The following is a 24,705-nucleotide window of genomic DNA, read 5'->3' as shown; positions in this document are numbered from 1 at the left end:
ACGCTGCAGATGAGGAAGTTGTTGTTGTTGTGTCCCTCAGATGACAACATATGAAAGAAATGGTAATATTGTTTATCTGAAATGAATTTTATATCTTTGAGTCCATCTCACGACAACGGGAACAAAAACCAAAAGTGTTGCGTTTATATTTTTGTTGAGGACATATATGTATATATATGTATATATATATATATATATATATATATATATATATATATATATATATATATATATATATATATATATATATATATATATATATATATACACACACATATCTCCCTAGGACTAAATACAATCAAACTAAATACTTTAGTTTCCAAGAATAGATTGATACATTGCTGCAGCCAAAAACAAGTCAAGTCCAGTCAAACAAATGCTGGCAATCAAATATGGTCAAAAACTGCAGTACTCATACTGTCTGTTATCAAAGTGCAGAGTCACTGTTGCTGGAGATAGTCTTGTTTAGCACCCAATAGTTCCGTGCACCACCTTCAGGTGTACCTATTTTTAGCTCTGTCTGATTTTTTAGACAGGCACACAGATGTTCAGTTTGATAAACTGACAAAGAGTTTCATCTCTTAAAGTAAAAAGGTTTGATAAACATGCATATTCAGAAATGACTTCACAAAATAATTTCAAAGCTTGTGAGAGTGATGATCGGTGTTCAATGATTCTACTAACTTTATCATATACTAATCCACTGTAAACAGCTTTCATCACACTGCTCTGAGCCTGAGGCAGTTTTAAATGAGGATGCTGCAACAATCCAGAGTACAGGAATAGGGACTAACAAAGATTTACTAACCACAGCTTAGTGAGAGACTGGCCAAACAAGGAAGAGCTGTGAGAGTTGAGGTTTTATGTCGGCTGTGTGGCCTAAGTCTGACGAATAAATATTCATCAGCATGACCATAGACAGTGCGAACTCATTATAATATCACAGAGAAATGGAAGATCTACTGATAACTGCATCTTTGAGTTGATTTACAGTCTGCTTTCTAAACTGCAGCTGAGCCTCAGAACAAGCAGCCAGCACTGCACTAGCATGAGACCTGGAGGGGTTTCAGGACCAGACCATATGCACAGATTAGAAAAAAAAAGAAGGAAAAAGGAAATTACAAAAAATAAAGATTAAATCATTCATTTATTTATTTATTTATTTCCTATGCCCCTCGTCACAGTCTCAGCTGCACTATCTGTTTTAAGAGCTCAGTGATGGCAGTAATAATTCCCCCTCCATGTTCTCATTGCCTGTGAAGTGTGTAGGCTTCCCCCATGTGCGGTTGTGTTGGCATGGAAACAGGCATGGCATTGAGATGTGTGTTTAGGTGTATTGAATTTTCACCCGCATTCCCACAGTTCCACGGACAGAAAGCCCTGACACCTTCCCCTCCCCCCACCTATTACACCAGAGAGCTTGAGGGCAGAGTCTTTGCAAGATTTCAGCCTTTGCATGAACATAAAACTTATTACACCCCAGCCTCCATGCTACTTTAATGTGAGGGTCTGTAAAGTCATAAAAGAGAGCCTCATCCTCAGAGCTGTTTCTTTGGTTTCAGAATTAAACTACAGTGGATATCTTGCTTCCATTATGTATTAAAGAGTGTTTTTTTATCGCGCTTGAAGTTTGTGCACTTTTTAATTAAGGTATATTATGCATTTTTCTGTGATGTGGAACATGACTGTGTAATTTTAAATTTATTCTCAATTTGTCACCCTGCCCCCTTGTGGCTGTCACATGCAGAGGGCTGAATGGCAGGGATAGGGATAAACCAGTTGATACAGCATACAAAGGCCCACTGTCACCATCACTCACTGACTGACTTAGAGATGCATAAAGTTCATAAAAGCTCAGGGCGGCCCCAGCCTCAAATCGTAAAGCATGTGAGAGAGCTCGTGCAGATTTTCTGAGCTTTTTGTTCAGATTTTCCATCAGGGGGCATATCTGCAGACTTAGCATTAGTGAATTGCCCAGAGTTCATTGTATATTGACGTGGATCATGGGGGACACATGGCAAGATAAACATCGCCGTAAAACCCAAATAAATAAATATATAAATGAAAAAAAAAAAGCAAGAACGGGCAAGAAGCACAAAATGTACAACCAATGTAAATGTTTCTAAAATAAAAGTCTGTTCTAATCAGCTGAACTCTATATATCTTAACACATACTGTATGTGTTTATAGACAGAAAAATTTATATATTTTTTATGTCACATTTATTAAGGACTTAAAATTTAGATTTAATTGTTTTTATGTCCATCTATCTATTTTCTATACCGCTTATCTTGTTCATGATCACGTTGACCGGAGCCTATTCCAGCTGTCTTAAAGCGAGAGGTGCGGTAGCCTACACCCTGGAGTGGTCGCCAGTCAATTGCAGGGCTGACAGATAGAGACAGACAACCTTTCACACACACACTCTCACACCTCCAGACAATTTACAGCAGTAGACCAATTAACCTGATGAGCATGTTTTGGGCTGTGGGAGGAAGCTGGTGTATCCGGAGAGAACCCACGCAAGCACAGTGAGAACATGCAAACTCCAAACTGGTGACCTTCTAGCTGTGAGGCTGCAGTGCTAACAGTTGCATGTCTGTGTAGCCTTTGTATTTATAAAAGTCTTATAACTTTATATTAAAGCTGTTTTGACCAAAAAAGTGTAGCAATTAATTGTCTCTTCCAGTCTATGCAGCAAGAGTCTTTGATTCGAGGAAATTAAAAATTGTACGTTAAAAATTCCAAATGCTGCTGCGGTGAGCTACATGATGTAATGCATGTTACATGAAAAGAGGCAAAGTGTTATCCCCTTCCTGGTTAAATCATTTTGAGCAGTTACAGCTTCATCCACTTAACCACTTTCTAGGGGGCGTCTCAGTCCTTAAGGGCTCAGGGCTCTGGGTTTAGGGAGGACATCCAGATTCAGCCAAACATGCACCCTGAGTAACAACCAGCTTCAGTTTTCTAAAATAAATATTTAAGGCTAGTTATCCCCATCTAGTGGCAGCAGAAGTGAAAAGCATCATTTTCCCACACAACACCAACTGCTTTGGAAGAAAAAGACAGATCCAGGTGACAAGTTGTCACATTTACTTTTATTGTAAAGGTGATATTATTCCAAAATATTAATATGTTAAAGGAACAGAGATAAAGAAAGAGGAAAGAGATCTAGAAAACATCTACACAAGACTTTGGTAAGAACCTTAGGGCACAGTCTTATCAAAATATTCCACACCAAAAAAATAACAAAATCTTCTAATAATGCTTAAAATCATAGAGATATCGGTCGTGGTGCATCTACATGTACAACAATATAGCTGGGTAAAAAGTCAAGGTGGCATCTTGTGTCCTAGAAACAACTGAACATTTGAAGGCATATAAAACACTGGAATGGCTGGGCACCTGTGCTTTGAGTCTGGAATATACTGTACTACTGAAGGATACCACAAGATAAAACAGCTCTTCATCAGATAATTAAATCAGTTTTGTTTCATAATCATGTTTCTCAAGGTTTATTATAGCACAACATGTTTACAGTAACCTTGCAAAAGTTGTATGTGAATCAGAGCAAGTTTGAAAGCACAAAAGAATCAGCTGAGTTTAAATCCAGAGTTTTCCAGTGAGATCTTCAGATCCAGCTCTGAATTTAACCAAAGCAGATTCAAGTATGTGCCGTTTCAGCCCTAAACAGAGTGCATTGGATCATTGTGCAACAGTGTGCCATGCCCTGTCATGTTCCCAGTCCCGCTGTCGTCCCCCCTCCCTCCGAAATCGCCCCATTCTCCTGCTCCTTCCTAGCAAGGGTGCACATTACAAGCTCTAATCTCCTTCCTGTCCTTGCAGCTGGACAGCTGCGCAGTCTTAAACTTCTGCTTCACTGTCATGAGTCGCTCTTGGATGCCGCCACCGCACTGCTTGGTACACTCTGTCCAACTTGACCACGGCCTCATTTTACAACCTAAAAATAAAGCAAAAAAGAGAGAGAAGCCATCAAATGTGAGGTTTTGACACAGTTTATGTGAAATTTATGGTAGAAGATGAAGATGCCTCTTAAAATGCCTACAATCAGGATTTACAGACTACTGAAACCCAACATCCTTGTTGCCTACTAAATCCTGATGATGGACACCCCTTCCATTGATCAATTGATTGATGTTTTTGTGCATTTTTTGATCAATATCTTTAGTTTTTAGCAAGGCATGGCTGGTTTCCTCTGGTGATTTTTATACCTCTCATTGCTCACATCTTAAAGGACTGTTTGCATCAGTTATGGGGCAGGTAGCTGTCAGTAAGCTAGCATCACGCAAAGTCGATTAAACTGAACAACTCAAGCCAGTCAGCCATGTTGCTGTCCTCCCATCAACATCCAGATTTCCACAAATGATCAGCTGTGTCAGCCTTTGCCCAAAGTACAAGCAAATTAACTGCGGGTTGAAACAAAGCAGTTAGTGAGAAACAAGTCTGTATCCTGACCATGGTTTAATATATTTGACATCTGGTAAATAAAAAAAGAGTTTTGAACTGACCTGGATGCTCTGAGTTTGCCTCACTCCTGCTCAGTTTGCTCCTCCTCTTGTCACGCTGCTCCTTACGTCGTTTCTTCTCTTCACTGTTGGCCTGTCCTCGGTTACACTTCCTGACCTTACACTTCTTCCTCTGGATGGTTTCAGGGCAGGGGTCTCCTCCAAACTGAGGCTCCAGCTTCACCATGCGTGTCCGGATTGTGTGACCCTTTCCACAGGACTTGTTGCACTCTGACCACTCAGTCCACTCTGACATGATGCAGTCTATGGCTGAGGGGACAGGGGAAGAAGTTCAGAGGAGTGTGTCTGTGTGCGTGCGTGCGTGCGTGCGTGCGTGCGTGCGTGCGTGCGTGCGTGCGTGCGTGCGTGCGTGCGTGCGTGCGTGCGTGCGTGAAGCAGAAAACTGGTTTGAGGGATGTTACTCATCAGGAGGACTCCAGACAAGACAGAAAATTTGTTGGGAACAAATGATAAAGATGTCAAACTGAAGTCCTTCAACTACAAGAACATAGTTTGTAGAAAGAATCTCTTTATGGAAAAATGTCTTTTTTTTAACTCGAAGGTACTCTTTTTACTTCTTTGCTTTTATTTTATTGTAACTTAAATATGTATGTATTTTTTATTCTTGTCTGTACAACGTTCCTTATCATTATCATTTTAACTTTTTATGTAAAGCGACTTTGAGTTTTGTTGAAAAGCGCTCTATAAATAAAATTTATTATTATTATTATTATTATTATTATCATCATTATTATTATTATGTTAATCAGTTTTATTATTTTTTAATATTATTATTTATTTATTTATTCATTCATTTATTTTCTTACTACTTGAGCTACTATTTAGTGTGTATTTACAATAATTGTATGGGGAGAGTGTGGTTAACCGGAGTCGAATTCCTTGTATTCTTAAGATACTTACAGAATTAAATATTTTCTAATTCTGATTCTGATTGTGATCAGGCCAACTTAGTTTGGCATCACCATTGTGTCGCAGTTTTCCCATTGCCTCCATATTTTCAAAATAAAGATAAAATTGCAATAATTTTCTTTTTCAAAAAATATGTTACTTTTATCATCCTAAATCTTGTCATTTTTGTTTTGAAAACCAGCATTTCAATTTCAATTTTTATCCGCTTTTTAATTGAATTTGAATTGTTTTCTTTTAATTTGTTCTGTCTGTAAAGCACTTTGAATTGCCATGCTCAAAATGTGCTATATAAATAAACTTGCCTTGCCTTGCCTTTACCAAAAACGGAGAAAGAGAATAAAGAAGGTATCTAATAGTTGGTATTTTAAAACAACACCAAACTCCAAATTTAAAAAAAAAAAAATCTACACAGAATGCAAAAGTATTGTGTCATTGATTTATCAATAAAACTATGTAGGTGTTTCATCAAGCCAATAATGTGTTTTTAAGAGAAGAGTATCAACATATGTAGGATGCAGGATATGCAGCCAGATGTGAAACAAAGACTTTTTTTTGTTTCGACTCTTCAACACTCAAAACAATGGCTTCAAGGTCTAAGCTCTTGGAGTAATCCTGAAGGCACTGCTAATTTGGACTGTTTTTTTTTTACAATCCTCTTCTAAAACTTTTTAAGTTCTTAAGGTGATATAAAGCAGGAGTAATGATTAAAGCCTAAGTTTTATCAAAATAAACAATACAAAAACTGACTTCAAGCAAGTGTGTGTTTTTAGTAGTAAAAAAAATGTCTTTGTAGTGCTGTCAGGCGATTAAAAAAAATAATCTATCTATTAATTACAGGATTTGTAATAAATTAATCTAATTAATCGCATTTAATCTCATATCTGCTTAAGGTCCCAAAATAAAGAATATGAATTCCAGGACATTAAAATTACATTAAAAAAACATTTAAAAATAAGGTGGGAATATATACAACACATTTTTAGGTACCCTGATGCATAAGGAACAAATGAAAAAGTGTTTTGGTTCTATCTTTACAATATCTACATAGTCCTGCACCTAAGATACACTTATTTGATTTTTAGGACGGTTTTTGCTTCTGTCACATTTTTACTCAATGAAGACTCAATTTTCACTGCTATATGAACTTCTTTACTTCTATGAGGTCAGGAGAACCAGGGCTAAAGGCTAAAAACTGTAATGAACTATGTACAAAACACTTTATTTAAGTCTTGGATCAAAGAGGAGTGAAGTATTCTCAGTTTCACATGCTCTGAACACACAAACTGTTGCTCATTGGTGCAGAGCAGCCCCAAGCTGAAACATGACACCAGGAAGATGGAAGGAACTTTTCAAAGAATTCTTAAGATTTAAATACAGGACAAATATCGATCATTCGTGGCTTGTTCAACGCAGTAAAGAGTGTAGTAATACCTTTTTTTTACAGAATTGAGGTAAAGCAAACGGCTGATTTTCTGCAGATTTTCAAAAAGGACGTGTGAATAAACGAGATGTGGCCGGCAGTCTCACAAAAATGACTCTCGCTTCCCCCCGGTTTAAAGCATGTTGCCGCCTTCAAGTGTGATACATTCAGGGACTGTAGGAAATTTGAGAATCTGACAAGAACACCACTTTTTTTTTTTTTTACAGATTTTGAATAGGACAAATGGTTTGTAAATGCCAGACATTTGAAAATAAGTGCGTCCTTGAACGACCCTGCGGTTTTAGGATCCAGATTACGCTGCGCTAATTTTAATAACGCGTAAATTTGCGGTGTAATGAATTAATCTAATTAACACGTTAAAATGACAGCCGTACTTATTCGGCTTAATATGAGCCACAGTTACATCATAAGTCCAAAATTATGTCTTGGTTCCAAACATTTAACGACAAAAATGATGCCTGAATGGCTTGTAAAAAGTACAAATATCTGCCTGAGAGGGTAAAAAATACAGAAATTTGACTACCAAATTAAAGGTTTTGCAGTGTACAGTGAACTAATAATCCAGTATCAACTATTATTACCTATAAATTCTGTAAAGTAACCTTCATTGGAGCCCAATTTGCATGCATTAAGCTGCCGAGTTGCATATAAAATATGAATTCATCTTTCATTTCTATGACAGAAACAGATGTGTATAACTTACGACACTCAGGCAGCATACACTTCTCCACCTGCTCCAGCTCCTCCGTACACTCTCCGAGCTCTACGGGGGACTTAAGCGTGCGCTGTCGTGTTCTCATACCCTTCCCACAAGTCACACTGCAGTCACTCCAGTCAGACCACGGGGTCAGCATACAGGGAATAGTGTCTGCACACAACAGTCAATAGAAAATACATATCTTAATGTCACATACATAAACGGGTGGGAATCAACTCATCAAACTACTTTCTGAAAGGAGACAACTTTGGAACAGACACAGGAAATCGACAGCTCTCTCAGGTCAAATCATAGAAAAATTAGTCTAGGAAACTTTTGCTGGACACTTCACTTATCAGAGCTGCCTCCATGGATCTACATTCAGCCAACACTCTTATGTGGCCTAATGAGACAATTTTCACCAGATCTGGCGTCTGGGAAGTGTCAGGGAAAGTTACTGTCCATGCGACGCTAATACTCACGACATTCTGGCATCATGCACTTCTCCACTTCAAGCACCTCTGCTCCACAAATGGAGCCATCTGCGGGAGGCATCTTCACCATGCGCTCCCTCCTCTTCATACCCAGGCCACAAGTTGCACTGCAGACATCCCATTCACCCCACTCTGTAACCAGGCAACTGCTGGGAGCTGAGTCCAAGAGGGAGAAACAAAACGTGAAGTCAACCTGCATTGCAGTGGACAATAGATCAACAGCTTCAGCTGACAGGTGAGGAGAAAAACTCACAGCACTCCTCATTGACCACACAGTTCTCAGTCTCCTCTGTGGGCAGGGTGCAGACCGAGCCATCGTCAGGGAACTGTTTCACATAACGCTCCCGAGAACGTGTGCCCATCCCACAGGTCAAACTGCACGGGGACCAGGTGATCCACTCTGACATCATGCAGGTGGAGGCATCTAAGGAGTCAAAGGTCAAAGGGGAAGGTGTCAGAGGGTTTAAAAGCAGATCGGTGATGTTTTAATTTAAAAAAACAAAGGAGGCTCAAAATTATATTCTTAGCTAGATATTAGTTGTATGTCATGTTTGTTTTGAGCATGCTTCCTTTGACAACTTAAGGGTGAAAACCAAGCTTCTGAGTTCCACCCAGAAAAGTCACATGAAAACAACATCCATTCTTACTTCATTATTGTTAACATGACAACTGAGTATGAGTGTGAGCTTAATGTGAATAACGAGATGTTTAAATAAACCATGAAACTCTTGGTGGTTTACACACATATCTTGTCTGAGAATAATTCAAAGTTAGAACATGTCGTTTATCATCCTATTTGATCATTCTTTAATACATCATATATGCTCACTAACACAAGCAGGAGTTCAGTTCATATGGGCTAATTAAAATGTCTCAGTGATTTGTCAACATAAATTTCAGTCATTGGTTGTCAAAGGACCGAGACAGGGAGGAAAAATAAAATAGAGGATGATACAGTAGATGGTGAGGATCATTTTCTCTCATTTGTGTCCGTCACTGTAGATTAGTGAACACATACGACTGCAATGACTTTCACTGACAAATCTGCTTTGCTTTTATGTCTGTAAGAAATGTAAGAAGCCGGCGGCTCCACCGACACGAATGATGTTTCTCATTTATGTAGACACCAGAGTTAACATATGCAGGAATTAAAGCTGAAAGGAGCTACTAAAGTAAGAAGCTGCTGGGGTTGTGCAATGCCACCAGTGGTTAGTCTGTCTCTGTACAGGATAAGTACCTCATTTCAGGAGAGGAAATGAAAGGGTTTAGGCACCAAAACAATGCAACTCCACAACACAAGACATATTTTCAGAGCCCAGCATAACAGTCAGAGTTCATTTCAAGTCAAAGAGACCAATTATGCTTGAGCAACAGCAAACAGCAAACAAGATTTGTTCAACCCCCCTTTTTTTCTTCCTCCATTATTAAAACATGAAGCTCATACACAGCATGTCAACAAACAACTATTAAAATACTGCTGCTGTTTGTTATGACAAATCAGCAGAGATCTGATAAGTGCTCAGGGCGCCCACTAGATGGAGCAGGAGAAACTGTCAGCATAAGTTACAGGAGAAAATGAGCTAAAAACTATACATAACATGCATTTATTTGACAGTTTATGAAAACAAATTGATGATATATGGAGATTTAATTGAATAATACTTTCCATACTTATGATGAAGTCTAATATTGATTTTCTCAACATTTATAGCCTGAAAAATGTTTCCTGTAGATTTTTTTCTCCTTTAACAGACTATTTTTAAAGTTATTACCTATAAAGTGTTTATATGGCAAAAAAATAGCAGCTGCTGATCTTACATCAGCTGTGCTAAATACCTTATTCTGATTGGTCAAAATCCTCATCAGCAAAAGCAACACCAAGGACAACTGATCATACAGGTAAATAAACCTGTGTGGAGAAGTCCTGCAAATTTTACCTCTACCCATTGTCACTGTGGTAACTTAAAAAAAAAATCAATAAAAATTATGAGCTTTAGGGGACACAGATGTGAGAGCAGCTTGAGGAGCAACTGGGCCCCAGTCATCTCTGATAGGGCAGTGGCAGAACATCCTGTCCTGCTATCCACAGTGACTTAAACCTTAAGCAATAGTTATTTGCCTCCACCATGTTAAAAGAGGAGTATTTTCCTTTTTTAGGCTTTATTCTGTCTCAGTTGCTTTTTATGATTCATAGTTCAAACCTTTCTCACAGCGATGTTTTAAAAAACCCTTATTTCAGCCTTGTTTTAGCTGCTGTTTCTAATCGTGTGCCTAGTATGACCTCCCTCTTCAAAGGTGAGTCATCTTGCAAAGCTCTGAGAAAAGGAAAGCTTAATGAGGAGAGAAATGCAGAATATTTCTGAAGTGGTCCTGTTCACCCTGTCTAATATTGCTTTTGATTAAAGTGTTGATGAAAGGAACATTTTCAGGTCCTGTTTACGCTGTAAACAGAATTAGGAAAACACTCATGTTCTCTATTTAACCTTCAATGTGTAAGCTAACGTAATGGGTTCTTCATGAGAGTTAAAGTATTTATGCAAATCATACACACTCCTCACTACGGGTGTTTTTCTGAGCGGTGTGTCATGTTGGAAATGGATCAGGAGGTCATCTGTGTTTTTACTTTTCAGAAATTAAATAATTTGAACACTATGTTATACACAAAGTGACTGACTGACTCATTTACATTCAAACCAGAGAAAGAGACGTAAAGACATAAAGCCTAAAAGACAGGGTGAAAAGTGCATGAAAATAAACCTTGAACAAGTAACATAAGTGCTTTAAGTGAATTAGTTTTTGTCATCTCCCAAAATGTATTGAGTAGCCTTGTGACATTTTATTTAAATAAGCATTAAATTCAAAAGGCTGCTGTAAGAACAAAGTGCTCTCATTTCCTTTCCTTTTACTCTCACTTTACTGCTGCTGTGGAGCTGTCCCTTTGGATAATAAGAATGGCCTTTAGTAGCAATAAAAGCTGCTTTCTAAAATACGCTGCTTTTTCAACTTGTCCTAAATTTTTAGAGATCCTTAAAATAAAAAATTAGACTAAAATCTCAACAAGAGCGCTCATAAAACAGGAACTTAACCTTTGGAAAAAAAAAAAACACAGATTCATTCACATGAATCCTCCAGGACTCTTTTTGATTTCCTCACACAAATGCATTAACCTTCAACCTTAATGTAGATACTTACCCTCATCACTGCACCCAGGCCCCATACAGGGCTCAAAATCCTGTGTGTGCGGGCAGGGCACGCTGAGGTCCAGCTGGGCCTTCAGCATCCTCTGCCGCATCCGCTTGCCCTTTTCACAAGTGGCTGAGCTGCAGGCGGACCATGGAGACCAGTTGGAGTAGATACACGTCTCAGGAGTATCATCTGCAGGATGGAAAACGGTTTACAGATACTGTAATAGCCCATCGCTTTAAACAATGCTCGTGTAACAGAGAGAAAGAGAAATGGGGGTGGGTTCCAGACCTTCCTCTTTCTCCTCCTGGGCAATATCTGCTACAATGTCATCCACATTGTCTGGCACAATGTTGCACTGTTCGCCCTGTGGACAAACACACACACACACACACACACACACACACACACACACACACACACACACACACACACACACACACACACACACACACACACACAAACACACACACACACAAACACACAGATGTTGTAACTCTCCACCACTCTGCAGTGTTTCTGTTGCGTCTGTTTGCCGACAAAATACAAAAAGAGAAACTGTACACACTTTAGGGGGGACAGTTCATATAAGCGTTGCATGTTTTAATATATTTGGTGTGTGCGTGTGTGTGTGTGTGTGCATGTAAGCGAGTGAATGAGAAATCCCTTCAGCTGCCTCTAGATGCCACTGAAGCACTGCTAACTTTTACAACCTCCTGGTCTGCAGCCAGAGTTCCCGGGCAGTGTGTTTCACTGCCCATCAAATTATAATAAGAAGAAGTTTATTGTTCATAAAGAGAGATTTTTAATACCTGTCATAAATGTTTAAATTGGAACTTTTATGCTTTCTGTCATCTTATTGGCTGAAGCTTCTTTTGGCACTGCACCAGAACTCATTTGAGGAGTTCATATAATTTATTTTTCATTGGATGTGATTTCTTTGACACATCCATGTGATGTGCCAGGTAATTACTTGAGCAGGTTTGGTCATAAATTCATTTATTCAAGGCATATAACATTTGAATAGTTGGCAAAGGGATGTTAGACGTACCTATAACTGAATTTCACATCAGTTTCTATCACTAAAAGTAAAGTTTTACAACATACACTTGGTGAAAGTATTTCATTTGTATTTCATTCACCAGATTCGCCCAAACGATTTTTTTTTCACCTTGAAAAAAAAAAACCCACTTTGACCTCACACATAACGAATACTGAAAATACATCCGACACTGATCAATTGCTGTATTGATGGACAGGATTAAACTCTGCATCGCATCTGCTGAGCAGTGATAAAGAAGGACAGGTCTCTCTGTCCTCTCTGCCTCTGCTTTCAAAACTTTCACAGATATCTTTACTCCACAGCTATGGCAGATATTCACAATGTCAAGTTTATAACATAAGGATATGCGATTCAGCTGATTTATGAGAGCAGAGAGAAATAAGTGTATCACTGGAAAGGAGACGAAAGCTGGAAGCACTGGAGGATCACTTTACAATTGAAAAAGTAAAGATATCAGTGACTTTGGAAAAACAGGCTTAGAGAAGAAAACCTTTGTTTGAGCACGCTGACTGGCAAAATCTGTTTTCTTTGTCACTGCACAGCCCACTGCAGTAAACTGCTATCAAAACATAATAGCAGAGTTTATGTGTATTTGTTAGTTTTAACAGATAACTTAACAGAGGATGAATTTGTATTCTGCATGATTATTTGATTTGATTGTTGTTTTTCCAGTACTAAATACTATATGAATGCTTTTATATACCTTTCATTAAAGCTCCTGAAAGCACCTCTATGTTTGTGTTGGTTTTGGCTCCCCCTGTGGACAAAGTGATACTTCTTATGTCTTTATTGATCTTCTTCTGTAAAAATGTAAATAACGTTTTTGGACAAAGAATCCCCTCCTGATTTCTTTCAACGGTCAAATGTATCACTCAGTGTAACACATCTTATAGCTTGCTGTTGACCATCTGGCGGGACAGCTAAATTCTTTGACTGGTATGGTTATAGACGTTAAAACCACAGAAGCTGTCACCCTTGTTGCCAATTGTCTTTTAGCTTTTAAACTTATTCTGTTTTTTTAACATTTTTAAGATAAAGAGTTTGCATAAACATAAAGTTAAGTCAGCTCTGGTAACTATGATAGTGACTTGTACAAGATAGCATGCTAGTGATCTCGTAAGCTGGTAGAGAGATTGGCGAATGCGTGTGTGTTTGTGTGTGTATGGTGTGAGCCTGAAGAGACAGAAATGCTAGGAAAGAATGGGCCAGGTGAATAGGGTGTTTTATTGTGCTGGCGTTGGCTACAGACCACAGTAGCCTTAACTTAATTAAATGTCTCTGAAGTTAGCTACAATGCCACGTTTAGTGAACCCTGTTTTTTTTTTTCTTCAATCTGAATAAATTATAAATACTTATATCATGGTTTCTGATTATCACATCTTATTTGCTCTAGAGTCTGTGATTTTATCTATTAAAACATAAATAACAGCAAATTTTAAATCTGAGAAAAATGACCCTTCTGTGTGTTATGCTAGCATCGCGTATGACCGGTATGGTACATCTACCTTAAAGCCAATGTTTGACACTGATTGGTGCCTCTCTATCACTGCCACTTGTAGGACATGGGATTACTGGTGATGAGGAATTTACAGGCCACAGAATCCTATTTAGTTTTGAGCTCTCCAGGCAGCAAGATCAGGAAATCCAACACAAAAGAAACAGGGTCCTTAAAAACAGCCCAATCCATGCAAACAGAGTCAGTCTGTTTTATAACCAGTTAAAACTTCAGGCTATGTCAATACGATGACTATTGTACAAAATTAAAAAGTATCTGACAAACCTTTCTGGCAATGCGTTCTATCACCACCCTGGCCACAGGAGTGATAGCGCCCCCCTCAGGGTCATAGAAAGGACTCTGAGGATGGTCCAGACTGGTCAGTGGTCTGATCTTCTCCAAGGGTGAGCTGGGCTTGTTGGGCGACTACAAAGGACACAGAGAGATAGAGAAGAAGAAGAAAAAGTGAAGCACATGTGGATCTAAATCCGCTGGATATCTAGTTTAACACACTTAGAATTTGTTGGAAAGATCCTCCAGTGAAAGTCCAGTTAGCACAAAGTCACTCAAAGTTACACAAGTCACAAAGTCAGAGAGCAGCTGTGGAGGAGTGCTGCAGTTTATATTGGAGATGCTCTTATTAGTCAACAGCAGAGGTCTGCCAGCATGGGGTTGATAAAAGCATCACCGCCAGAGGCTGTCTGGAGGCAGACGACCAGTTCATCCTTCACCCCCCACTGAGGCCACCCAAAAAAAACAAAAACAGTCACGGGAAGAGCAGCACTGTTTGTGTTTGTGCGTGTGTCTGTGTGTGTCTGTCTGTGCGTGTGTGTGTGCGTCTGTGTGTAAGGGGGGGTAAAGAGTGTCCGCTAATTAAAAAAAAACACAGTAAAAGTCCGGGCACAACGAGGGCAACACATTACTCTGTTACAGGCCCTTGCCTTTAACAAATTGTAACAGAGAGCCTAAGTCCCTCCCAACTACCAGAACAACCTCTGTTTCACCGTCCTCAGCTGACCAAAGGGTTTTTGGAAACAAAGTTGAATCAATTAGTGAAACTGATTTTTATTTGTGTTTTAATTACATCCAATGCATAATGTGGATAGAGCAAGGGTGAATTTTAACAGAGAAATATTGAATTATTGGCATCTCACACGCCTGTGATAATTACTTCAGAGCCAAACACTTGATTATATTATTTTAACTAAAACCACGTTTCACAGTAAAATGAGTATAAAAGAAAAGCCAAAAAGTAAAAAAGAAACTGTGGACCATCTGTCCACATTTCTTTGATTTTCTAAAGGCCAGCTTTTGGACATCTACACTGCTTTTGTTTTTGGGTATCTGTCTGATACAGACTTTAGAAGTTTGTTCCAACACTATTTAGAGAGCTGATCATAGAACAGATTCTGTTCAACTCAGGTCTATGCTCTGCTGTGTTTACAACAACTATGTTTATGTGTTACTTCATCAACAGCAGCAGGTCTGTGCATTTGTGCTAGGCAGAAATAAAAAGCACAGAAATTTCTGTAGAGGCTCAGCAGTTTGGAGGTATTTCACACTTTTTTTTCCAACAACTGTGATGGCATCTTGCAATATGTGCAAGTTTAATTCCTTACTTATCCTCTTCTGAGGTGTACACTGAAACTCTAATTCTTGCAAGTACTGGATCACATATTTACACAGCTATAAAATATATTTTTATTTCTACTTTGGTTTAAGGCACAAAATCATGAAGTTGCCAACTGTTAAATCTATACTGGTAAAGAACTGGATCCATATCAGTATTGGTGGATATCAGTGTCGGCTACTGGTCAGTCAAGGAGGGGAAGCTAATTTTTTTTTCTGGCCTACATCATAGATTTGTTCATTTATTTTAACATAAATTCTACCCTCCATTCCTTTTCAAGATATGATCTGTGACCCTGTCGTACCAACCAGATGTTTTTTCCAGGGATTTTACCAGTGTTCTCTTAATGGCCAGCAGAGCTAGGCTGCTTTAACGGCCTTGGCCCATTGTGCTGCAGGTGTAAGACTTGAGCCATTAATAGGAGAAGCTTCTCTCTACAGAAGATGCTCCGGTGGAGGGTTATACTTCAAGATCACTGACTGGCTCATTTCACTGTCAATCAAAAAGGGATTCGGCCTCAGACAGATCATCCAATCGTCATGCAGAAGCCCAGCGTCCAGGCCAGCCCACTGCCTCATAGACCCCCAGAGACGCTGAGCGTCTGATGGGTGGGACAAAGCCCAGCGTTTATCCAATGACCGTCCAGTTTCCACAGTGGAACAACCCACTCTACGCTTCCCTGCTGAAGTCAGAAGACACTCACTGTATTAGAGCGCTGAGACGCTGTGGAGATGAATGACAAGGAGGTTGAGCCAGTTACCTGTGATAGGTAGCTGATTCTGAACAAAAGATGAAGGAATTCTAGTGTATATTACGGGATATTTTAGGGAAAGCTGAGCTTCCCTTGCAGTTTTAGAGCAATCGCCACTGATGGATATCACATCAAGACTTGTGGTTTGTGCATCCCTACTTACACTAAGCATTCAGTCTATATGATGACCCTCGGGAAGAATAGCTGATACATATTCTTTTGCTCTTGATCCAAATGAAAAAAAAGAAAAACTGGAAGAAGTAATACTCTGGAGAAGTTTGATGTTAACAGTAGCAGGCACACCCTGAGGGATTTAAAGCAACCTAATTGGCCTCTTAAGCCGTGTGTCACATTAACTTCTGCAGCTGCTACTCCTGACCATGCTGATAAGGCAGCCGAAGCCAAATCAAAGTCTCATATACTACAACAGCTAACTTCCTGTTTCTATAAGATAATATGGTCCTTTGACCTCATGTCTCAGTGTAGCTTGATGTCTACCCTTTGTGTTTGCAGTTGTTTAAAATTAAACTTTGCAGTGGATGGCAAGCTGAAAGTGTGTTTTGTCCAAGTGACAGAGTCAGTTTATCAAGAGTAGTCAGAGGTAAACAGAACATGACTTGAAAGGGTCCTAAATGTCCCTGATTTGCCCCTGTTTAGTCCGCGTGAGTCACAAAGTGCCTGTAAACAAAGACAAGCATGATGGACAAAGGACTGAATGAGTCTGCTAAGAGAGAGAAAGAGATGAAAGGAATCAGATGAAGAGTGAAAATATTTCTCAGATGAAGCTAAACAGATAAAGAAATTTGCGTTCATTGAGTTTGTGTGTGGTCAGAGGAATCAACCAAAGGTTTTATACATGCCATCACAGAGTTTGGACAAACATACACACACATACACACACTAATCAATGAGCGCTGCGTGGAGACAACGAGCACGCAGCAGACAGCACCTCCGGGTGCTGGGTGGGTGGGGGAGACATTGAAGGCTGTTAAAGGGAATTGGATGAGTGATGACAGTGAATTGTTGCAGACTGGCAGTATGTGAAGAGGTGAGAGAAGGAGTGATTGGGAATGTGAGCGGACAGGCAGATGAAGAGGGAGAGGCTGGTTTAATGACAAGGTCAGAATGAGAGTGTGAAGGGAAGACTCGGCTGGTGATGAGAGTGAGGACGAAGGTTATCCAGGGGGTAGAAGGAGGAGGAAAGTAACAGTTTGCAAAAGTCTGTAATTGGTACTGGACTGTGGGGTTATAACCTGAGCTGAGTCACACATTCAGAAGGACTCTGCAGTTTTTCTCACAAATGATGACTGAGAGTTTCTTTTTTTACCTGCATGTTCTGGATGAAACAGTAATAAAAGGAAAACAATGACACCAATACTGCAGCTCTCTATGAAAGTTTAGTCTACAGAATTATTTGCCTTAAGAAAACAGGAGCAAATGTAAAAGCAATCTATTTTTTTAGTTCTTATCTAAGTCTTTGAGTGTTGTTCCTGACCTCGTATGACACCCCACTGTCAGTGCCTGCATCCCAGGGGATCAGGTCCTGTACCACCTTCTGGGCCCAGCCACACTCCTTGGTACACAAGTCCTCTGCAGACAGACCCACGTTCCAGTCTGGACTGGGGCCCAGCATGGTCAGGAAGGACATTAGGTGACGTGTCCGGTCCACTGAGAATTCAGCTGAGGGGGCGGCTCGTCTGAGGAAGAGATAGGGAGAAGGAGAGGTCAAAGGTGGATCAAAGCAGAGGAGCAGAGGAGAGAAAGTGAGATGTCAAAAGGATCCCAAAAGACTGAATGGATGTTGCACATGAAGGTGTGTCCTTCAAAAGACCTGAAGCTCAGCTGCACCTGTTCCCTTTAAAGTGGCACGACACGCCTGAGCCAAGACAAACCCAGTGATGCATTTGGTTGCTTTCTGTGAACATGTGACTTGCATCGATTTGCAGGTCGCCCTCAAATGCCCACCAAGGTGTAAGACTCAGTGTCCAGTGCAGATTTCTTTTGAGCCTATTTTCATTTGTGCAATGCACTCAGCTTTGCTTTGTAAAAACAAATACACAGAGCAGCAGAACGGTTAAAGCTGAATACTAAGTCTGGAACACTTTGTTAAGAAAAGCTTAGCAAAAACACAAGATGGGGCTGAAAGATGCGGAACAGCTATGCAGTGGTTTCTTTTTGATGATTTTTAGACAAAGAGTTTGTGGTTTGAATGACCTGCCTGAGAGACTGAGACTCACAGTGTCCTAAAACCTATTTTTAAAGCTGTACATTTTTTAACACCAGCATGCTTTTTCATATTCCTCATATTTTTATTAGCACAACAATAAGGAAAAATTTAAAAATGTTCACTTAAGCATGACCAAAAGAAGGCAATAATCTATGATCGGTTTGTCCTGTTGAACACCTGAGAAGAACATGTTGACATATATATTGAGCATCTTCTTGAGCAAACAGTTTGTCAGCAAATAGTGTTATTTAAACTGTGTGAAGTGGCAAGGTACACACTACCAGGTGTGACATTTTCATTCACCCTTTGACTGTTGTGCGATTATAAAAACAGCTGGGTTTCCCAGGAGACACATGTTTAAACCTTACCATACAAAGCACACAGAAACAAACAGCTTTCCTGAAACTGCGCCTGCTCAACACATACACAACAATTGTAAAGTGCATGTTGGTGAAATGTCAGCATCCCCCTAAAACCCAGATGTTCCCATGAACCAAGTTAAAACAGAGTCTTTTAGCTAGGGCTACACTGATCTGATGCTGGTATCAGACCAGATCAGTGTCAATATTTGCAGATACCAAAGCCAAGGTATCAATATTGATACCACAGCTTAAGAAGCTGGATCCCAACTTTCATCACATCAGCACCACATTGTCACAAGAATGAATAACCTGAACAGGTTATACCAATAGCTGAGACAGTGTTGAGTAAGGGCACACTTATATACAGCCTGAGCACACTGCTGCTGTTTGTCCTGAGCTGTTGAATGTTTACTTCAAAAGACAAACAATTTTCTTCTGGTGAAAGTGGTTGGCTGGCTCCCTTGATATCATCAAATGTTTTTTTTTTAGATAAAACAAAGCTTGAAACTCTGACTTTTTTTCTCAAACTTGTTCTTGTAAAAACTTGTCCTTGTAATTGTTCTTCTTCAAGTTTTTAAAGCTACAGCTCTTTTTTTAATCAAACGTTGGTAAAAAAAAATAAATAAATAAATAATAATAATAACAATAATAATAATAATTACAACAACTTACTAAGTTATAATTCTCATGATATAACAACTTTATTCTTAAATTCTTTAACCTTTGATGCACCAGTATGGCCTACTGGTTGAGGTCCAGCTCCCTTGTGGATAACCCAAGGGGCATCATCCAGTTGGTAAAAATAAAGCCTATGAAGAGGTGCTGTTTAACGAGAATCCGTTTGAGGCTGGCTGCAGAAAGACCGGAAGTCACGTACACATCCAGCAATAAAAAGGAGACTTTTACGGCATTAAAAAGCATATTTACAGCCTGGTTCATACAACGTCTTAGGTCTAAAATGCTGATTTCACTATCGGCATACACTGTGCGGTGAGTGATTTTTTTCTAATTCGGTAGTTTAGAAGTTGTAAGGATCATTTGATTTTCCAATCAGAGGCACAGCTCAGGTCACGTGACTGACGAGCGCCCTGTAACTGTTTGAAATGAAACTCACAGCCGGCGTCATGAAGAATGTGACTGCGTCCACAGACTGGCTTAATTTCAAGAGTCAGGAATAGACCGGTGACGTCGGGTGAGGCTACGTCCATGTTTTATACAGTCTATGGGTTAACCCTTGAGGCAGTCCGAGTTCAAGTTTTACCTGTGGCATCTCTTCTTCATGTCACTCCCTATATTCACCCTGTTTCCTGCTGTATTCATTACTATGTCCTTTGATTAAAAGCCAGAAAAAATATCAATAACATAAATAAATAAATAAATTATCTCCCTGGACGCCTTCTTCTTAGCGTCATTATGTTGTAGTATGTTTAAATCTGAGTCTTTGAAATCCCTGAAACAAATCTCTTCGTATCGCAGCTGAGAGAGACTGCGTGGCCTTCTACTTTGTCAGAACTCAAAGCTGCTTCATAACATTTGACAGTCAAACATTTCCTCCAGATGCATAAAACAAAATCCTCACAAAAAGGGTGCCTGGCTTGTTAGAGGGAGAGCGCACTGAAACACTACCAGCCTGACACCAAGTACAGTAGCATGGAGTGAATGAAAAATAACAGCTTTTGATTTCTTTAGTCAATACATTCCCCACTGGGATGTTTCCACACACACACACACACCTACACATCGATTCATTTTCACAAAAATATAAGGTCTCGAGGGAGCTGTAGCTGTTAAACATGTTTCAGCTTTTAGGAAGATCAATGGACACAAAAACCGACTGAAGAAAAGTCACGCTGTAAAACGGAGACTGAACTTTCTGAGAGGCTCAAAATGAGAGCAGCAATTTGATCAGTTTAGGGAACGATGCATACGGTGCATACAAACCCTAATGACCAGCTTGTATTAATCTGGCACATTCCAGACTCATTTCCAAACCACATCTCACTCCACACTCGATTTGCTCAAGTCGAGGACACACATACACTCACATATATGCAGATGCACAAACACATACAGACACTTTAAGCCAGCTGTCTTGACAAATGATTGACAGCTAAACTAATTAAAAGAATCTCCCAGCCAGCATTAGCTTCATTAGTAGTGAGAATATTCCTGTAGTAACACAGACAATTAGCCAGTGATTCCCTCTCACACATAATGATGCCTGTATAAATCCATCTGACATCGACAGACCCAGTCCTGCCCCACGTGCTCTCTGCTAATGATTACCAGTGAGGATGTGAAATAGCTCTTATACCTGGGGAACACACTGCTTGACATGACTCTCCTGGGTCTCTGCTAACTAAGTGCTGGGGGTTATCGCTGTCAGCTACCTGGGCTCTGAGAAAAGGTATCTGACAGGAGCCAAAGAGGCAGTGGGGGCCAGGTTCAATATTGGAAAGGGATTAATTACCTTTAAACAAACATGTAATGCTTTCGTGAACTCATTCATCAGGGTGATTAGATACGGATATTTGACAAGATGTTTCATTCATTTACTCAAGCATACAGGTAAACAAATGTTAAAGCATTAGAGCTAGTTGTTATATGCTTTGGTTGAGGTAATACAGCCCAATTACATTCCAAGGCAAGTGTAAGAAAACATGTTTTACAGTATTATATATAGGGATGTCCCGATCCACTCACGTGATCGGAATCAGGGCTGATCGAGGCGTTTTTTAATGATCGGAGATCGGGGGAGAGGGAATAGGAAAAAGCCTGGGGCCTTAGTTCTTGTTTTTAATTAAAATGTGTGTAATAGCACATCATCATTCATTTTAGAATAGAACTTTATTTGTCATTATAACAAGTACATCGAAATTGCAAACAACAAAATTGCAACCTTATTGTCACTCACATCAAGGTAATCTTGTGGTGCACCACTGAGAAGCTTTATTTTTATTTTGTTGATCCAATGCTGCACTAAGTGGATAAAAAAGCTATATCCATGTTGGTTGGAATGATACCTTCATTTAAATAAAATAAAAAAAACTCAAAGGACAACTTGTAGGAGTTTTTTTTCTTTTCTTTTTTCTTGATGCATTGTTGAAAGATCGTAGCATGAAATTTTGGTATAGGCAGAAACCCAAATTTAAAAAATCAGAATCGGATTGGGAACAAAAAAACATGATCAGGACATCCCTAATTATATATCATATATTAGCAGTAGTACGAATATATGCAACTGTAATAAACTGATTAGAAACCAGAAAAGTCTTATTAGTTAATCATAAGTGGGTTTTTTGTTGGTAGTGTCTGTTTTGTTTTTAAGTTATACTTCTCCACTTACTTAGAACTGAATCTGGATGCTTGGTGTAAAGGTAACATGTCACATTAGATTATTATGCTTCACATGTTTTTATGGAAAAGTACCACTATACTTTCCTACAGTAAAGTTTCATAATGGTTTGAGGAGTAGAAGAGAGTTTCCCGTCATTGGTGTGAGCATACTACACTGTACACACACATATTAACTGGCAACACTTTAAGATATTTCTGAATGTGACAAAAATAAAGGAAGCAGCTCATTAACAGCTCTTTTCTTGTCTTCAAAAGCTCCTTATTTCACTCTGTTGACTATCAGCTCATTTCTTTAAGCTGCCTCTCAGAAGAAACGAGCAGAACGCCAAAACAGTTCTCTGGTTATTAGGAAGATGCCTGACAAGAAAGAGTAGGAGTGGTGAGACAGCAAAGAGCCAGTGGACTGTCAAGGATGTACTGTATCTGCCATGGAGACAACCATTTTAATCCAGAATAAAGTGGGAAAAGTGGGTGAGTTAATGAAGAGAACCTTGAGTAACTGAGAAGGAAGCTACAGGAGGAAAACACTGAAGTCTAAAGTGTGAAAGTAGGGGGTTACAGTGCAATAAAGAAAGTCAGAGACAGTTTTTCATCAGATTGTTGTCAAGAAGATTTATATGTTGCTCCACTGTGACCGTGTGTGTGGTATACACTGCGTGACTGTATTCTGCCATAAAGTCCGGATGAGACTGTGTCTTCATGATAAAAAGCGTGTTTGAAATGTGGGCTTGTATTGTATGAAGACTATGAATAATGGATGATGACTTTTTGTACCGTTGGTTCCTAAACTGGCTTTTTGAAGCCAAAAAGATGGCATACTGCTACTGCTAATGGTTTTCTGAATTCATAAGTGACCATATTTGTTAAGGGTTTCCATAGAAGTTGAAGCTGGAGACAAGCCAGGGGTTAGTAAAAGCCAAGTGATTCAAACTGCTCACGGAAAATGTGCAAATCAGCCAACATATGTCCAATTGCATGATGTTGACTTAATCACACTGGGATTTCTTCACTTTTGCAGCCAGCCTTGAAATGCAAAACACTGGTTGAGCACCACCAATGAAATACTGAGCACACAAGCTAGGTCAACTGAGCAGATACGCAGATAACTGGCTAAGTACTTAGTGGTGAGATCATAAACAGTCATCCTCCTTCAAATTCACTTCATATGCTAACGCATCAACCACGCAGCAGGCAATCAGACCAGCCGTTGACTAAATTAAATCACTTATGCTGATGTTACTCTTAATGTGGCATTTTAATGTGCAACATAAAGGGAGTTGACTTCCTATGAGCTAGTCTTTGGCTCACCCCCGAAAAAAAACCCAAATTTCAGACTCTGCCTGAAACACTGATGCTGTCTCTCTGAGGTTTCCTGTTCCACAGATCCTCTTTCCTCTGATTGGCCAGCTTTGTGGAGGCCTGTCAGGGGCAGTGGCCTCACCATTACGGCAAGTCTCTTTTGCCGTTTTTCAGAAAGCACCATTTTAAGCAGTTTGCAGATTGATGTGGGGATTTCTTCAATATACCATATAGAGGTTTGAATATCTGCAGACCTTTCCGTCTCAAATACACCTGATATGTCAACAGGCTGACTTTGTTCCCTTGCATGTTGACTGAGTTTGTCAACTTACACCAGCTAGGCGTCCAACAAACAGCATGACTGACAGACAGCTGGCGTCACGAGTCGAGGATGGCTGCGGATTACCTGCAACATGACAGACCAGCCACGCGGTCCGACTGTAGCAGGACGGACCCAGTGTAAGTTGATAGATTGACTTGAATGGAAACCGATCTGATCTGTTGCTGTGATGGCGTGGAAACGAACTGCAGACGCATCTGGTGTACATCAGTCTCCAGTATGAACAGCCAGCATTGTTAATTTATATCCATGTTTAAAATATAGTATAGTAAAAAACCCTTCCTCTAAGGTACCTAGTAACTGATGATACTATTCAAAGTAAAATTAGACATGTTTGGGTCTGATATGTTTGTAAAGAGATGTGCTTTGTTACAGTTAGTGTGAGGGTTGGATTCCAAATAAGGACGGACTAAATCTTCTCCTTGTATCATGAAATAATTGCCATCCTCATTGCTAAGTGCCGCTCTGTTGGTTGTGGCTGCCTGTTGCAGCAGCTCTCTCTTCTTTGTCCGTTTCTTGTAATTTTTCTTTTTTTTTGTCATCTTTGTCTTTGTGGAACATTACTTTGTATGGTCCGTCTATTGGTCATGGACACCAAACTATTCTTTTCTTCAGTGATATTTTTACTATTTTTGCTCCTGTGTTTGTCTGGAGATCCTACATGTAACCATGGTCGCATTGTTTACATGTGAAATCAACTGTTAGCAGCCTGTAGCATGTCAATGCTAACTGTAAGGCCTGATGTTTTTCCCACAAGGTGAGGAGAAAACTCACAGACTGCTCAACACAGTCTAAGTGGTTGCTTTCTACATAAATTCTGCCTCAAAAAAGACAAATAGACATTTAAAATCAAGGACCTTTAGAATGGCAACTGTAAGCCAATTAGATCTTAAAGGGGGGCCTCCTAACC

At 39.6% G+C, this 24,705-nt stretch overlaps 1 protein-coding gene across 2 annotated transcripts in view; it reads right to left on the bottom strand.

Moving 5' to 3' along the window:
* Window positions 1-3,102: 3,102 nt before the first annotated feature.
* Window positions 3,103-24,705, bottom strand: part of spon1a (spondin 1a) — a 134,038-nt gene continuing 112,435 nt past the window's right edge. The window contains exons 8-16 of one of the 2 annotated variants that reach the window (XM_074666055.1): window positions 17,706-17,907; window positions 14,115-14,255; window positions 11,563-11,638; window positions 11,281-11,463; window positions 8,342-8,512; window positions 8,077-8,244; window positions 7,601-7,765; window positions 4,530-4,796; window positions 3,103-3,961 (exon numbers count right to left, since the gene is read on the bottom strand). In XM_074666055.1, coding sequence (XP_074522156.1) covers window positions 3,798-3,961; window positions 4,530-4,796; window positions 7,601-7,765; window positions 8,077-8,244; window positions 8,342-8,512; window positions 11,281-11,463; window positions 11,563-11,638; window positions 14,115-14,255; window positions 17,706-17,907 — 1,537 coding nt within the window. In that variant the 3' untranslated portion in view covers window positions 3,103-3,797. The remainder of the gene's footprint in view (window positions 3,962-4,529; window positions 4,797-7,600; window positions 7,766-8,076; window positions 8,245-8,341; window positions 8,513-11,280; window positions 11,464-11,562; window positions 11,639-14,114; window positions 14,256-17,705; window positions 17,908-24,705) is intronic. The other variant, XM_074666056.1, reaches the window with a different exon arrangement.

This window comes from Halichoeres trimaculatus, unplaced genomic scaffold (genome assembly GCF_033239565.1).
Source record: "Halichoeres trimaculatus isolate MK-OKI-2021-1 unplaced genomic scaffold, fHalTri1.1 fHalTri1_scaffold_3, whole genome shotgun sequence".
NCBI lineage: Eukaryota > Metazoa > Chordata > Actinopteri > Labriformes > Labridae > Halichoeres > Halichoeres trimaculatus.
This window is presented reverse-complemented; position numbering and strand designations above follow the sequence as displayed.